Source organism: Polypterus senegalus, chromosome 15 (genome assembly GCF_016835505.1).
Source record: "Polypterus senegalus isolate Bchr_013 chromosome 15, ASM1683550v1, whole genome shotgun sequence".
NCBI classification, from domain to species: Eukaryota; Metazoa; Chordata; class Cladistia; order Polypteriformes; family Polypteridae; genus Polypterus; species Polypterus senegalus.
The window spans coordinates 43257039-43272837 of NC_053168.1; the positions used below are offsets into that span (position 1 = coordinate 43257039).

At 35.2% G+C, this 15799-nt stretch overlaps 1 protein-coding gene across 2 annotated transcripts in view; it reads right to left on the bottom strand.

Moving 5' to 3' along the window:
- kcnh8 (potassium voltage-gated channel, subfamily H (eag-related), member 8) overlaps nt 1-14981 on the bottom strand; it is a 262905-nt gene extending 247924 nt beyond the window's left edge. For both annotated transcript variants that reach the window (XM_039737375.1, XM_039737374.1), the window contains exon 1: nt 14826-14981. In XM_039737375.1, the coding sequence (XP_039593309.1) occupies nt 14826-14901 (76 nt within the window). In that variant the 5' untranslated portion in view covers nt 14902-14981. The remainder of the gene's footprint in view (nt 1-14825) is intronic.
- Between the last annotated feature and the right edge of the window lie 818 nt (nt 14982-15799).

The following is a 15799-nucleotide window of genomic DNA, read 5'->3' on the forward strand; positions in this document are numbered from 1 at the left end:
ACTGACTGGATCATATTGTGATAAAAGCACAACATGAGGTCCTTGTCTAGTTTAAATAGTTTGAGTTTATAGAGGAGAAATAAGTGCTGATTGCATTTAGAGAATATTTTTTTGTATTTGTATTCCAGTTAAGATTGTTATCTAGGTTATTCCCTAGGTCTTTATGTTCATTCACTATTTCTACCTCCTCCTCCAAAACAACAATGGGAGAACATACAGATTCCTGTCACTTAAAATCAAGTATCATTTCTTTGGTCTTTACATTCAGAGTGAGAGTTCTTATTGCACCAGTTTACCATGCAGTCCACTTGATTTAGGTAGTGGCTTTCATCCTCCCCAGATATGCGTGCTACGTGCATGGTGCCATCAGCATATGTGAAAATGAAGGAGTGGGAATTATTCTGTCTCAGGTCTTTTGTGTACAGAGTTAATAATAATGGTGATAAGACACACCCTGTGGACTTCCTGTGTTTGAATGAATGACTTTTGAGAAAGCATCCTGTACTTTGACTGACTTTGAATGATTTAAAAGAAAGCCGTAAATCCAAAATGTGATAAATGGGTTTACATTCATACTATTTATATTCCCAATCAGTATATGAGGCTGTATGGTATTGAACACTGAAGAAAAATCCAAAAAAGTGCTCTGACATATGAACCAGGCTGATCAAGAAAAGTGTAGATTTAATGTAAGAAAACAAGCAGAGCATCTTCAACACTTCTGTTTGCACAGTAGGAAAATTGGTGGTTATCTTGAAAAGACAGAGACTTTGTCTCTGTTATTAAATATTCTTGGTATGTAGCTTTTTCAGGAACCGAGGTAAAAAATAAATATATCAAAGGAAAGCATAAAAGAAAATAAACTATTTACTATATACAGTACAGTCCCTGACAAAAGTCTTGTCGCTTCTCTATTTTGTAGAAACTCCTGCTATTAACCTGACTTTTAATTAATCAACTGGTGTTAGAAATAGCTCATATGAAAAGCTAAAGCCCTCCCAAATGATGTTTAATGCACTGAAATAAATTAGTTTCACTGAAAAAAGATTTATCATTTAATCAAGACAGAAAGGTCAAATTTGGGCAAGACAAAAGTTTTGTTGCCTATACAGAAAATAAACAACTTTACTACAAATCCAAAAATATGTCAGCAAATTAAGTAGTGGTGCTGTGAGATCCAAATTTAATATCTTCCATGAGCTTGAAGGACAGCATCCATGCGGTTTGGCAAGGATTCATACAATTTATTGATGAAGTCATCAGGAATAGCTAAGAAAACACTCTTGCATACCTCCCAGAGTTCATCAATATTCTTTGGTTTCGTCTTCCATGCTTCCTCTTTCATCCTACCCCACATATGCTCAATGATGTTCATGTCTGGTGACTGGGCTGGCCAATCCTGGAGCATCTTGATCTTCTTCGCTTTAAGGAACTTTGATGTGGAGATGGAAGTATGCGATAGAGCACCATCCTGCTGCAGAATTTGGCCTATTTTATGGTTGGGAATATAAGAGGTAGCTAAGATTTCTTGGTATTTTAGACTATTGATGTTGCCTTCCACCCTGCAGATCCCTCGCATACCCCCATACTGGATGTAACCCCAGACCATGATTTTGCCTCCACCAAACTTCACTGTTTTCTGGGTAAATCTCAGCTCCATGCAGGTTCCAGTAGGTCTCCTGCAATATTTGCGGTGACTGTGGTGTAATTCAACAGAAGATTCATCTGAAAAATCCACTGCCACTTTTCCAGCGTCTATTCTTTTAGCAGGCTGTGGGCCTTGGCAAATGCCACACGGTTTTTCAATTGTCTTTTGTTTAGTGCTGGCTTATGGGCACTGATTCGACCATGGAGGCCATTTCGAGACAGAATCCGACAAACTGTTCTGGTTGACACAGAGACTTCAGGTGACCAGGTCTCGTGGAGCTCTGCTGCAGTGGAAAATGGGCTGGCCTTGGATTTTCGAGCCAACAAGAGGTCCTCTCGAGCAATTGTCTTGCGGGGTCTTCCTGACCTGGGCTTGTCAAAAACGTCTCCAGTCTCTTCAAATCTTTTTTTTATCCTCTGAACTTGACGCTGAGACACATTGAAGGTGTTTGCCACATCAGCAGTGGATTTGGTCTTCAGCCTCTTCATAATTAACACTTTAGTCTCAGGGTGAATCTTAGGCATGTTTGCAGAGGTCTAGTTGCAGATGATGTGAAGGTCTAGTGTACTGGGGTTCTTTTTATACACACCTGAGACCTAATTGATCCATTATTAGTCACAGGTGAAGCTCATATAACAAGGCGACAGCACTTATGTCTTGGCAAAAATTGACTTAATGGGCTTTGCCAAGCTGTGAATATTAGAACACTTTTTGTCAGTTTGGTTTTGCACTGAAACATTATTACAAAAGCTGATGGGATTGAAATGACCCATTTTTTGTAACAAAATCTTGATTAGAAATATATTTTACCGGCACTTCAGGTCAATTTGTACACAAGTGACAAGACTTTTGTCAGGGACTGTATAGTAATGGTTAAAAAAGTATGTTCTATCTATCTATCTATCTATCTATTATGCAGCTGTTTAATATCTATTTACCTGTTTATTATGTAGCTCTTTAATACTGTCAATGCAGAGCAATTGTTGGGACACTATAGCTTCCGAGACCAAGTCAGGGTTACTGGAATGGAACAAGGTGCCAAAAGATGTAACAAGGCATGAACACAGGGCACACTGATACTCATACCAGACCAATGTAACTTAATATGACTCGCCTGTATGTAGATTGTAGAAACACAACCCAATAGAATGGTATGGGAAGAATATACCAACCCCCAAAACAAACACAGTAAAAAGGTGGGCTTCAAGGCACTCTGCATGAGACCAACATGCTGGCCACCTCTGTTTTATGTAAAAATTCTAACAGTAAATTCAAATAATGTCCAAAAAATATTACTACTATCTCTGTTTAGTATAGTATAGTAATGGCTGCCATGAGAAACTTTCTTCCAGTCATGGTAGTAGAATGCCTCCAGTGCACAAAGGGTAACCCCCCAGTATATATTTCGAATAAAACTTCATGAATTTATTATGCATTCTACAGAAGACAGAAGTGTTACAAATATCTGCCAGGACATTTGTCTTAACAAAAAGATCAAAAGTTCAATAGCTATTATTTTACTCATTAAAAATTAGGTTTTAAAAATAAAGTTTACAGAAGTTAACTAGTCTATTTTGCATACAACTTAAAGAAAATCTTTATTATCACAATAAAGTTGCTGGGTCCCACAGAGTGGTTATTTATTAAATTGCTAATTCTTTGTTATATTTTGAATACATTTTTTCTCACTTCCTCTGAACAATTAAACACCGTAGGGGTCTCGGAAGCCCTAGGGCCCCAACAATTGTCCTCTATTGACAGCATTTAAGAGCAGCATACTAGTCACCTGGTGCACATTCTACAAATTAAGTTATTAATGTATGAAGGAAGTAATTTAGTCCAATAATTTGCTTCATTACGATTATCTTATGTTTGACGTCAATTGAAAAAAACAAGCATCATGATTAACATAAATAAATTTAAAAAATAAATAAATTAATAAAAAAAAGTGAATACAATTATTGGTAAGACACATATCTCTACAAAAGGTATTTACTTATTTTTGGGATTCTTTTACATCTTTACATATTTTTATATTTAACCATAAGAGATCTTTATCAGGGTGGCACGGTGGCGCAGTGGGCAGCACTGCTGCCTCGCAGTTAGGAGACTTGGAAGGGAGGGGAGGACCTGGAAAATGAACCCACAATCTCCTTACCAAAATACAAATTGCCTACAAGAAAGCCCTGAGTAAATAATATACTTTATGATAAAAATGCAAATCATTCTATGCAACTGGACTGAGAATGTAAACTCAAAGAAATGGTCAGACTGTCCGGTTAAGTTAAATGCCCTCTGAACAAATGTGTATTAAGTTGTTTTATTAAAATAATGATTTAAGCCAGCTGATCTTGTTAATTTAAGGAGGGTGTTAAGAAGTCTGGTTGCTATACAGCTAGAGGCTCTTTTTCACGCACAGAACACAGGTTAGTTTGGGGCACAACGAGATTAGAGGGCATAGAGGAGAATAGTGATGAAGGAGATTACTGATGTAGTCAGTTTATAGATGCATTTGTTAATAATAGAATTTTATATTCGATTCTGTAGGAAACGGAGGCAGTGAAGGCAGAGCAAGATGGCTGTTATGTGCTCGCTGTTGCGGGTCTGTGTAAGGTCTCTTACAGCAGAGTTCTGAACCAAATGGTGCAGTCATAACAGATTTGAAGGAGCACCTGCCAGAAGAGAGTAACAGTAGTCAATATGGGATGTAACAAAAGCAAGGACACGTTTCTCAGTATCAGAAAAGGAGAGGAATGATCAAACATGGGATATGAGGCGTTACAGAGGTGAAAGTAAGAAAGTTTTTTAGTGTGATTTACAAGAGTAGAAAAGAAAGGGATGAATCCAAAATGACACCAAGATTCCTAGCAAAAGAAGAAGGTCTAAAGACATCATCATCAAAAGTAACTGAAAAGGAGCTCATTTTCTTAAGTTGGACTTAAGTGATGATTAGAATAACTTCGGCTTTGCTGCCGTTTAATTTTAAAGAGTTTTCTTCCATCCAGGTTTTAAATTTGTTGCAGCAAGATGTCAGCTACAAAAACTCTGATCGACTTTAACCTTTAACACTGACTTACTGTATATCTGAGTGTCATTTGCATAAAAATGATAACAGTCCAAAGCTACAAATAATATGGCCAAAGGGAAGCATGTAGGTACAGAACATCAGGGGGCTGAAGATAACGTAGATCCCTGAGGAACTCCTAGTGTGCCTGTCACTGAGCTGGTTCTGCTGTTGCCAAGATTAATAAACTCTTGCCAATCAGTCAGATAGGACTTAAACTACTGGAGGGCAGTGCCAGAGATACTCAGAATGTTCTCTATTCTGGACAGTAGAATATCATGCTTGACAGTATCAAATGCTGCAAAAAGGTCTAACAGAATTAATACACTGATTTGCCCAAAGTCTGCTGTCATAAGTAAATCATTAGCTACTTGAAGCAGAGCAGTTTCACTATTGTACAACTAGACACTTCATGTAACTTGTGATTCAGCTGCATTAGATAATGTATGGCCTATTCATCCATGTAACCTTTGAGAGTTTTCAATTATACATTTCTCATTTCATTTTTTTGCTAGGACATTTATGTGGTCCTTATATCTAAATGGAATCATTTTTTGTAGTCTTCCTTACTCACAAGGTTTTAATTCAGTAAATTACTTCTGACCTCCTACACTTACAACATCCTTGTCAACTATATTGTACTTCATAGCTCAAAGAGCATGACAGAAGAAGGAATCATTAAAACAGCAACTATTAAAGCTGAATATATATGCCGGCATTCTAACTACTGTATGCTGCGGTTTTTCAGTATGAATTTGAATTGTATTTTTATCAACTCCTCTGAAGAGAAATGAAAATAATTTAATTATTCTATGTATGCAATAATGACAATAAATCTGAATTGACTTGAAAAGGAAGTGTTTATGTCATTAACACATTTGATTTTTACACAGCAATTCCAAAGGGCCACTGATTTGTTAAATGCTTCAACATGAAATTCAGCCTTCCTGAAAATATCACCGTGGATAATGCAGTTTTGTGTTATTAAACTTGGAAAGGGGAAGCGGCTAAAAAATTGAGGGTTGATTGTTATCACTTTGGAAATGTGTGAAACAGTAACTCTTCTTAATCTGTGCGGAACTTTAAGGATGTTCATATTCTTTATTAGTAGTTTAGTGTAATCCTAGATTTATAGCATTTAAGATCTTTAATTCTCCACCGACAGTTTCTAATATCACCAGAGTATAAGCTAAAAGCAAGGAAATCCAATATTCTTTAAGTCCCCCAGATTGGTCATCTTATTTAGTATAACATTTTGAAGTAGTGTAAGAAAGCCTGCTATGTGTACTGTTATGGACAATTTTGTTTACAGTTTGATTTTTTTACGGTATAATGAGTTAAAACATACCTATGTGTATCTAAGGTTTACAACAGTACAAATACACATTTTATTCATATTATAAACAGAGCCAGTTTCCATGAACACCAGACACAAATTTAGGAATTGTTGCTGCAAAGAATTATTATTCCTTATAAATCTAACATAAAAAATGCTGCTTGTATACTGAATTAGTTCAATTACATTGGTCCACAAAGATTTTGTAACATAACAACTTGAGGGGGGTATGTATATGTATGTTATGTATATTTAGTATATAAAGCCTTATTCAGAACTATGGCATTTTAAAAGTTAAATTCAGAACTAAAAAGTATTTTTTTTGCTGCTTGTAAACATTTTAATAACTGTCCAGACCTTCTCCCTGAAAATCTCAGTTGTCAGTGATGAGCATGGTGAACTGTTTCATCGTGACATTACAAGTGGAGTCCCAGTAGTCTGGGCCCTTAAAAGGGATATTCCTGAGGCCAAGTAGAGCAGAATATTGCACAATTGTACCTTTAAGGTAAAACATTCCTAGCATGTATACAAAGTGTAATCAGACGTGTAACGCTTAAAGTCTGATTAGATCTTTAAATTCAGCACGTAAAATACTGTGAGATTCCTACGTTACAGAAGACTACATTTTGTTAGCCAGTGTTATTAACACTGACTTCAATACAAATATTTCACCTTGATAGTGAATAACCCTATTTTTTACTTTGACTTGACAATTTTATTCAGTGATATTGCATCACTAAATTAAACACATTCAAGTCTTTGTTGGTAACTTTGACACACATATTACGAGTGACCAAGGGTGACTGCATTAAGCATTTCAGAAAATGAAAATAAATATAAAAAATATCAATCTATTTCTATAACAGTAGTTTCCATATTAGAAAAAATACTTTAATAAAAAAAAACCAATCAGGAGCTATGCAATAATAAGGCACATATTCCGCAACAGTAGATTAAGAGGGCTCAGTCTCATTACAACAGATCAGTCCAGTTCAGTCCAATTGTCCACAGCATCAATGTAGTGAATACAACATATTAGTGCTTAAACATGAAATACATTCCTGAAGACGCTGGTTAAATGTAACATCAATTGCATTTAAGTTGAAATCAAAAAGATGAACAATTCAATTCAATATATCATTATAAAAAGTACTTTCCAATGAAAGGCTCAGCATAATACACACTAATTATTAATACTAAAGTGAATCTAAAACATACTGCATGTACTTCTTCTTGAAGTAGTTATATTCCACCCTTATGTCAATGCAAAATTAATCAAAAAACATTTTAAAATATATTACACCAAAAGAATAAACATCTCAAGTTTGCTAGGATAATAGCATAAGAAAAATTTGTTGAGAACAAAACCATTCCGCCCACAATGGGTCATCACTTAATATTCATCTAATGTTTTCAAAATATGACTGACTTGCGATTTGAGTGTCCCTACGGTGCTGATTTCTACTACACTAATTGGTAAACTCTTACATATATTTACATTTAACTATTTGAAGAAATATTTAGTCAATGTTTCCTTAACAAACTTCCATCAATGGCACAGTGTCCTCATTTAACTTATATTAAATTAACGTGTGAAATGTACTCATTCTACTCTCTTCAAAAATTTAAACTCCTCATTCATTAATTGTCTAAATCTGCTTAATCTCACTTTACTTAAGATGAAAAGATTCAGTCATTCCTCCTGTCTGTTTATCCACACTGTTGGGATTATTCTGCTGACTTTGGATGGATTTTCTCTATTGCTTTTATGTGCTTCTTGTAAAATGGAGATAGAATGCTACATATGTAGCCTCACAAGTGCAATTAAGTATAATCTTTTGAGTTCTACTCTACATAGAGTGTTACATAATCTAACATCCTATTAGCTTATGCTTCTACTCAATGCCAGTCTGTGGGCAATGATGAGTTCAATACGCCTTCCAAGTTTATTCCAGAAAGCATACTTTCTAGCTACACCCCCTTTTAATGTTAAATTATATTACTTCTTTTTATGGGTAATGATTTACCGTTATTAACATTACATTTTATTTGCCACATATTTTCCTTAAATATATTGGGCTCCTTCTGTGTTTTTACTGTGACTAGGATTTTTGCTAATCTAACTAGTTTAGTCTCTTCTCCCAATTTATCAAATTTCTTGCTCTATACAATGATGATTTCCTGGCCACTGGTTAATTCTGAGGGAATCTGCTCACTGTGTCCTGGATCCCAAGCTTGTGTAATTTGGTTATCTTCTCCTAGAATACCATATAATTTCTGTTATTTTATGATGTTGGTTGTATAAATTGAATGCAGAAAACTCATGCTATTGGTCCAAAAGATTATGAAATATGCTAATGCCCACCTGAGAGAGTAACCACGGAGTACACTGCCTTTTTTTTCTACTATATGTATTGTGCCTACGTGACTACATGGTAATACCCAACCTACTTCAAAGCAACGTTTGCACTGTTTTGTGTTTTTGTATTTCACTCCCTCATACACCTTTATCATGAGAGCATCCCTTATCTACAATGGAGCGTTCAATCAGAAGAAAATATGAAGTTAGTTTTAAATTAAAAGTCGTTGAAGTGGCAAAAGAAATTGGTTATTGTGCTGCTGCAACAAAATTCGATGTGTCTGAGAAACTGCTGCAAGATTGGAGGAAGCAATTTTTGAATGGGCGTATAAGTTGGGGTCTGACTTTAGGATCGATTTTTCCGGTTTCAAGACCCAACTTATACATGAGTATGTACGGTAACTCCTTATAAAAGAACCTTCTGTTTATTGGGTAGTCTACACCTTTGTTCTCATCAAATGGGCTTTGGATAAGTAATTGGAAAAATATAGTTGTAAGTAGAAAACCGATTGAAAAGTGGCCCTTGCTTAGGGTTCACTATTCATGAAAGATTAAAAGTTAGAGAACTCAATAAAATAGCACACTCTTGGAATAGAACCTACTCCTTCACAAACTGGTCAGAAAATCTGGTTTGGGCTAATAATATAGCGAGCGATCCGTTGTGCACCTCTAACTGGGTAAAACCACTGGGAAGTGCCAGGGACAAATAAAAGTGATAACAAAAGAACAGCATGTCTATATTAGGGAGTTCCCTGAATTAACTGAACACTTGTCATAAGAGTAGGGTGTCCCGCTCAACATTTTGCTACTGTGATTCTCACTAGGACAGCCACATCTCATTTGCAGGAAACTTTCAACTTCTTATGCTTTAAGTGTATTGATTACTTTGAATTCAAACGCACAAATTGAAAAGATTAAACAACTTTCAGCTTTAATGTTATGTTTAAAAATTGCTGTTGCAGAGGTGCAAAAAAAATGAAAGGCTGTAAAAAGTGCTACTGGTCCCTTTACTGTCAAGACCTGATACACCATAAAAGAATCTTCCATATACTGTATATAAAATGTGAGGGGTTGTCGGTCTGTCACCCAAAAACTTGCAAAATACTGGGACTTGAACCATGATCTTGGTCTTAATCAAAAGCCTATGCCACGATCTGTGTAATGTGATCAAGGAATTGTTCTGTTCTGTGAATTGTATTGTATTGACCCCCTACCTTTAACACCCACTGCACGCCCAACCTACCTGGAAAGGGGTCTCTCTTTGAACTGCCTTTCCCGAGGTTTCTTCCATTTTTCCCTACAAGGTTTTTATTGGGAGTTTTTCCTTGTGTTCTCAGAGAGTCAAGGATGGGGGGCTGTCAAAAGGCAGGGCCTGTTAAAGCCCATTGCGGCACTTCCTGTGTGATTTTGGGCTATAAACAAATAAACTGTATTGTATTGTATTGTATTGTATCCATGAATTGGTCGTATGGGCCAACTTGGCCACAAAATTAGGCTTTAGGCCCTTCTCATGGTAAGCAACAAGAAAATAACAGCAGTGTGGACATGCACCATTGCTGACTGAAAAAGAACTGCGATGAACTCTGCTGACAGAAAGGCTTATTGCACAAGACAAATAACTATTTTCATCACAAGAACCAGTCAAAAACTCTGAGAACAATATAAAGTCATAAATGACTCAACAATTGGAGGTGTGGATTTCCTTCACCATTTTATTGAGCTTCAGGTTCTTCACAAGGTGAGCGGAGATGCAGCAGTGTAACATGGCTTACAAAAAAAGAACAGCTGCAAGCACAAGCCCTGCAGCGATATCGGATAGCAGTCAAGGACATTGCAACAACCTCGGCAGAGTTACCTGGGGTGCTGTGTTTCATATGTGGTTCTTCTTTAAAGACCAGAGGTCTGACTGTTACTATTATGTAAATAAAACCATAACATTCTTGAACCTACTTAATCCAAATTATGGTTATGGGAGCTAGAGCCTACACCAGCAACACTGATACAAGGCTGGAAATAGTCCTGGATAATGCACCAGTTCAAGACATGGCCAACTTGCATATACACACACATATCCTCCATCATATGGAGTCAATTTAGAGTCATCAATTAACTTGAAATACTTTAGAGATATGAAGTTAAACCCATGTGGACTCGAGGAGAACATGCAACCTCCACATGAACAACAACAAGGAAAAAGGTTTGAGTCAAGGACCTTGAATCAGTGAAACAGCAGTTTGAACTGCTGCATTACTCTGCAATCCTTAAGAAAAAACGAATTATTTATTGATGGTAGATTGCTGTTTTACTAATTGGGTGTCAAAGTTTAGGCAACATTTTCAGTAAGCAAAATTATTGTTGAAATCCAGCTAAAATCTCAATTAAACTTGCTGTTAAATTAAATTTGCTGTTTAGTCAATTACATCATTAACATGCATTCCAATATAATCAAAATAGAGGATAAGGACTGTTCAAAAAATGAGGATAACACCTTCACAGTAGGTTGCAACCCTGGAAAATCCTGAAAGAAACTACACGAAGGTTTAAGAACAAATATAAGAGTGCTTTCAACTAAAATAGTAACTGACACAATGACGTCAGTGCATAAACTATTGTCTGCCAACAAAGCGAAGACTCCTACTCTCAGTCTCTCTGTCTCCTGATTTTCCACTGCCCCAAACCTCACACTGATTGCATGTGACACCAAAAAAATATTGCCTATGCATATACTGCACATAACTGGAAACTCTGCAGTTTATCCAGCAAGGAGATAACAAACAGTCATGTATACAGCATATCAGCACAATTCAAGTAGATCTTGAACCATTATATACCTACATGTATGCACTATCATTAATTTTTTTTGTTGCTCAGCCTTTTGTGTTTCCTGACAGAAGTGCTTCAACAAAAATATATGATTATGTGACTGAAAGGTGGAAAAACCATAAGATAATCAGGTACACTAACAAAGGGGCCCACTGTTAGGTTATCTTCCACTCTTGTGGGTGACAGGAGACTGGTCTTGTGTTATTAAAGTATTTCATGGCTGAGGCTTTTTTAAGACAAACCTGACAAACACCTGTAAAAGGAAAAGAACAATGCCAAAATAAAACTGAAGGCACCTCCAGTATAAGAAATTAAAATAAAACACTCAGTGAGGGGCAGCAACCTAACAAGGGTGTCAGTATACTGAAAGAGAAAGAGAAGACTAAAAAAGGATTTAACGGGATAAAGAGAAAAGGCAGACAGAATAAAAGAAGGAAAATGTTTAAAGAAACTGTACAAATGACTAATCTATATACTGTGAGCAGTCAAGGCCACCCCATGCTTTGCTACAGTATCATTACTTTTTTCAGTAATTCTCATTAGTGAACCCTAAAGCGTAAAAATAATTTGATATAAAGAATCTGTGGATGTACTTGATGAACTGTCTCCCATAACAGCAATTGTTCTAAAATATGATTTTCACTCCACTTTCAGGCAGAAAGCAATAAATGAAACAGAGTTGAGACTAGGATGAAAAGGACATTGTCATTTTTTTCCTTTAAGGAATAAAACAAATGTGTTTTTCACTTTAACCATCTTGGTTAACTGCTAAGTTAGACTATCATTTATCTGTGATAGTTTTACATAAAATATATCTTTAACAGTTTTTTTTTTTAACTGCTACAGCCTCACTATGATTAAAAGCTACAACTACAATATGATATTTCTTACTCCAGTCAGGAAATAGTGTGCTTGCCTTAGGGCACCATGCCTTCTTATTGGAGCGACTCCATTTATTTCTGCTTTTGCAGTAATTGTTGGCCAGTCCACACATATTGGATTTTACAGAAAATATCTCTTCAAATCTATCCCAAAAGTATTCAGTATCAAACTTTCAAGGCAAGAGCAAATTGTGAATTTGGAGCTGAACCAGATAGTCTCTAAAATAGCTCAGTTATATCTAATTCCAGCATAGGGTCCCAGTTCTGCCATCATTTTTTCAATAACAGGTCTACACTTGTCATGTACACAGTACTGAAATGTAAATATAGCTGCTGAAAGCATGAAGAAAACACTTAAGCTTATCTTGTTTTATATATTAATCTAGTTTGTATAGTTCAATTGAAGACTTCATTTTATCTCAAACAATTGCCCTGCATGTCTAGTTAATTAACTAATCTTTGAGAAACTCATGCTATTTGGACAAAGTATTTAAATGAAAATAAAAATACCAGGCTAACTAGAACAGATCTAGGATTTAACAAAAAAAAATCAACAAAAATGTATTTTAAAATTCACTATAAAGCAATAATTTATTGAATACATGTGCAAAAAAAATGCAAGAAAGCTGAATTAGAAACATGGTGTATGCTGGCATATCAGGCTACGCAAGAAATTAAAGAAAATAGAAATAATCACTAAAACTTGGGAAGAATAATTAAGACATGAATGAATCGATTGAAGCACATGAAATCTGAATGTTATTTTACTGCGTAGAACAGTTGAATAGGACTGAACTGAGTCCAAACATAAAAGAACATTTTGAATATGATATTTTTGTGACAAATATGCTGACTTTTGCTTTATCCGGGGGTTGCATCTTTGCATAGTTAGGGCAAATGAATTATTTTTCCAGGAGTTCTATGGTGTCTATCACAATCCAGAGAAATTATATTACAGTGATTAAAAATAGTAAAGGATTGTTGATTTTTATTTGTATATAAAGTTACAAAAAGCTTTCACTCTTTCCTTATGGTTCATTATAAGCTACAGTTGGATAGATGAGAAAATGAGTGAAAGGATTATTTGGTAAAATATCATAGTGTACAAAATAAATCATATAAACATGTTATCTTAGTCTTAATTATGCTAGCATACTGTGTGAAAATTACGCAAGGATCATTTTGTTAATATTTCTATGCACAGGCACTTTTGATATATATATTTTTTACTTAAATGATTCCTTTTAGGATGATTTATTAAAAATTATGTATGTTTATGTTGCATTACCAAAAAATAAAATACATAACCGAAGCATAAGGAAAAACTATATTGCTTTTACATATAACTTTTCTACTAGTGAGTGTATTGGTAAGAATTACAAAAGAGCACCCTCCAAATGAAGGCATCCTAAAAAAGTTACATAATGGAAGGATATTTTATACACACACCCATATACACCCCTATATTTTATATATATATATATATATATATATATATACAGATAGATACATACACATACATACATAAATATACATACATTTACATATATTTATCCATATATAATACATATATAAGTACACATATATATATATACATATACATAAATATGTATATATACACTTACATATATAAACATACTCAGCTTGACAAACTTCAGATGTTTTATTTTTGTTATTTGGTATCTCATTTCTTTTGATAATGCATGAATAAGGAATGTTCTTTGCAATACACTCAGTCCGTTTATAACACTACTGACAACTTCTCAAAATATATATCTAAAAAATTCGCATCGCAGTTGTACTCACATATTTCCTAACAAATATAAAATCCAACAAATTACTGGTGTGAACTTAACCTATCAAGCTCATTAGATCAGCTAGGAGCAAGTAGTTTCAATATCAGCTGCGTATTTTTAAAAAGTCGTCAATATCTCCAACTAAATGACTCTCAAGTTTCATTCCAGATTTTCTCTTACAAAAAACATCTCATTTACTTGTTCATTTTTCTTTGTCATTCAAACACGCACGCAAGACAAAAATTTTTTTTTTAAAATGGAATGACCGTACTTCTATTTTGAAAATCATACTTTTACAAAGCTCTCTGTCCATGGTGCTGATTGCAAAGTGACCTCCCGGATCTACTTCGATTTATCGCGAACTAACTCATGGAAAAAGTGTACTTTGCTGAATGAAACACATACATTAGATAAAAGACATCTAGTCAACTAACCTCTATTTATTTACTTATTTTAATGCAGTGTACGACATGAACATTATTTACAGCATTCTACGAAATGCACATCGCCATGTAATGCTTACACATTCTTTGAAATCGCTTTCTCAAAACCTTCCATGAGCACGATGAAATAATCAGTACATAAAAAAACTTCGGAGACTTCTAATACACGATGCCAGTTTCTCATACAGGAACGTCCGTGCACTGCACAGTATTTGTAAGTAGGTTAAAATGTATTCATCCATCCTTTAGCAACTCTAATGGAGTGCAGAAAACTTAACATGTATTTTATCAGGTGTTTAATCAAACAGCGACCAAAATCAATGAATTTTCATTTCGCAGTTCAGAATAGATTTTACCGCAAAGAACACACTTTTATAATTTCTGAAAAATCGCAGGGAACAAACTCGATCCGTGCTGCATTCACGACAGAAAAGTATTTTAAAATGTTTCATAATAAGAAATGCCCAATACTTACGTGTGCCGTCAAAACGTGTTGCTATGGTGTCCAAAAAGGTGTTCTGAGGAGCTAGTAATCCTTTCATAACAGGCATGTTTCCCAAGAGATGCGGAATTCCCCATCAAAAGTCCAGAAGCGGTTAAACGGGAGACATGTTCTTACTGCTCTGATACAGCTGCCGTATCCAAGAGTTCAGCATCTCTTTCCTACCGACTCTCTTCAGCGGCTGTAAGGCTAGAGATGTGCGCACACAGGTTCTTTGTTCCGATAGGCTGATAAGATACCAGGAAAAGTAGCACAAGGACGACGCCCGCAGGTGTAAACCAGGTAGCTGGTTCGATCGACTAAAAAAAAAAAAAACTAATTAAAGTTAGTGTCAAAGTATCGTTTACTCTCAGAAACGTCTCGTCCAAAAATGCACACGCGAATCTTAAATTCGTGCTTAGCACTTACAATATTAAAACTTATACTTACACAAAAACGAAGTGCAATCATAAAAGTATTAAATACTGTTCCATAATTACCATTTATACTTTGATATTACTAGTTTGTATGTATTTTTTATTTATACAATTGGTGCATAGTTAGTTTCTCTCAAGTACATACACACGTTGCCTTAGAAATACAAAAACTACTACGACCAACTTTTATTCCCACCTTTCTTCCTCCTCAGGTCTCCACAGTTTCGTGTGCACGGGTATTGTAAGATTATGGGATAGTTTTCTTTATCTTCAGGTCATAAGGCTTTCATCATCTGCTCGTATTTCATTTTGAAAGAATATACTTCCAAGGCCAAGCAACAAACAGGATATAGAACCCTGTAAAAAAGACTACTGAGATCTGAAGCAACATATAGATTATACTTGTATATTTTTACTGTACACACACACACACACACACACACACACACACACACACACACACACACACATACATACATACATACATACATACATACATACATATATATATATATATATATATATATATAT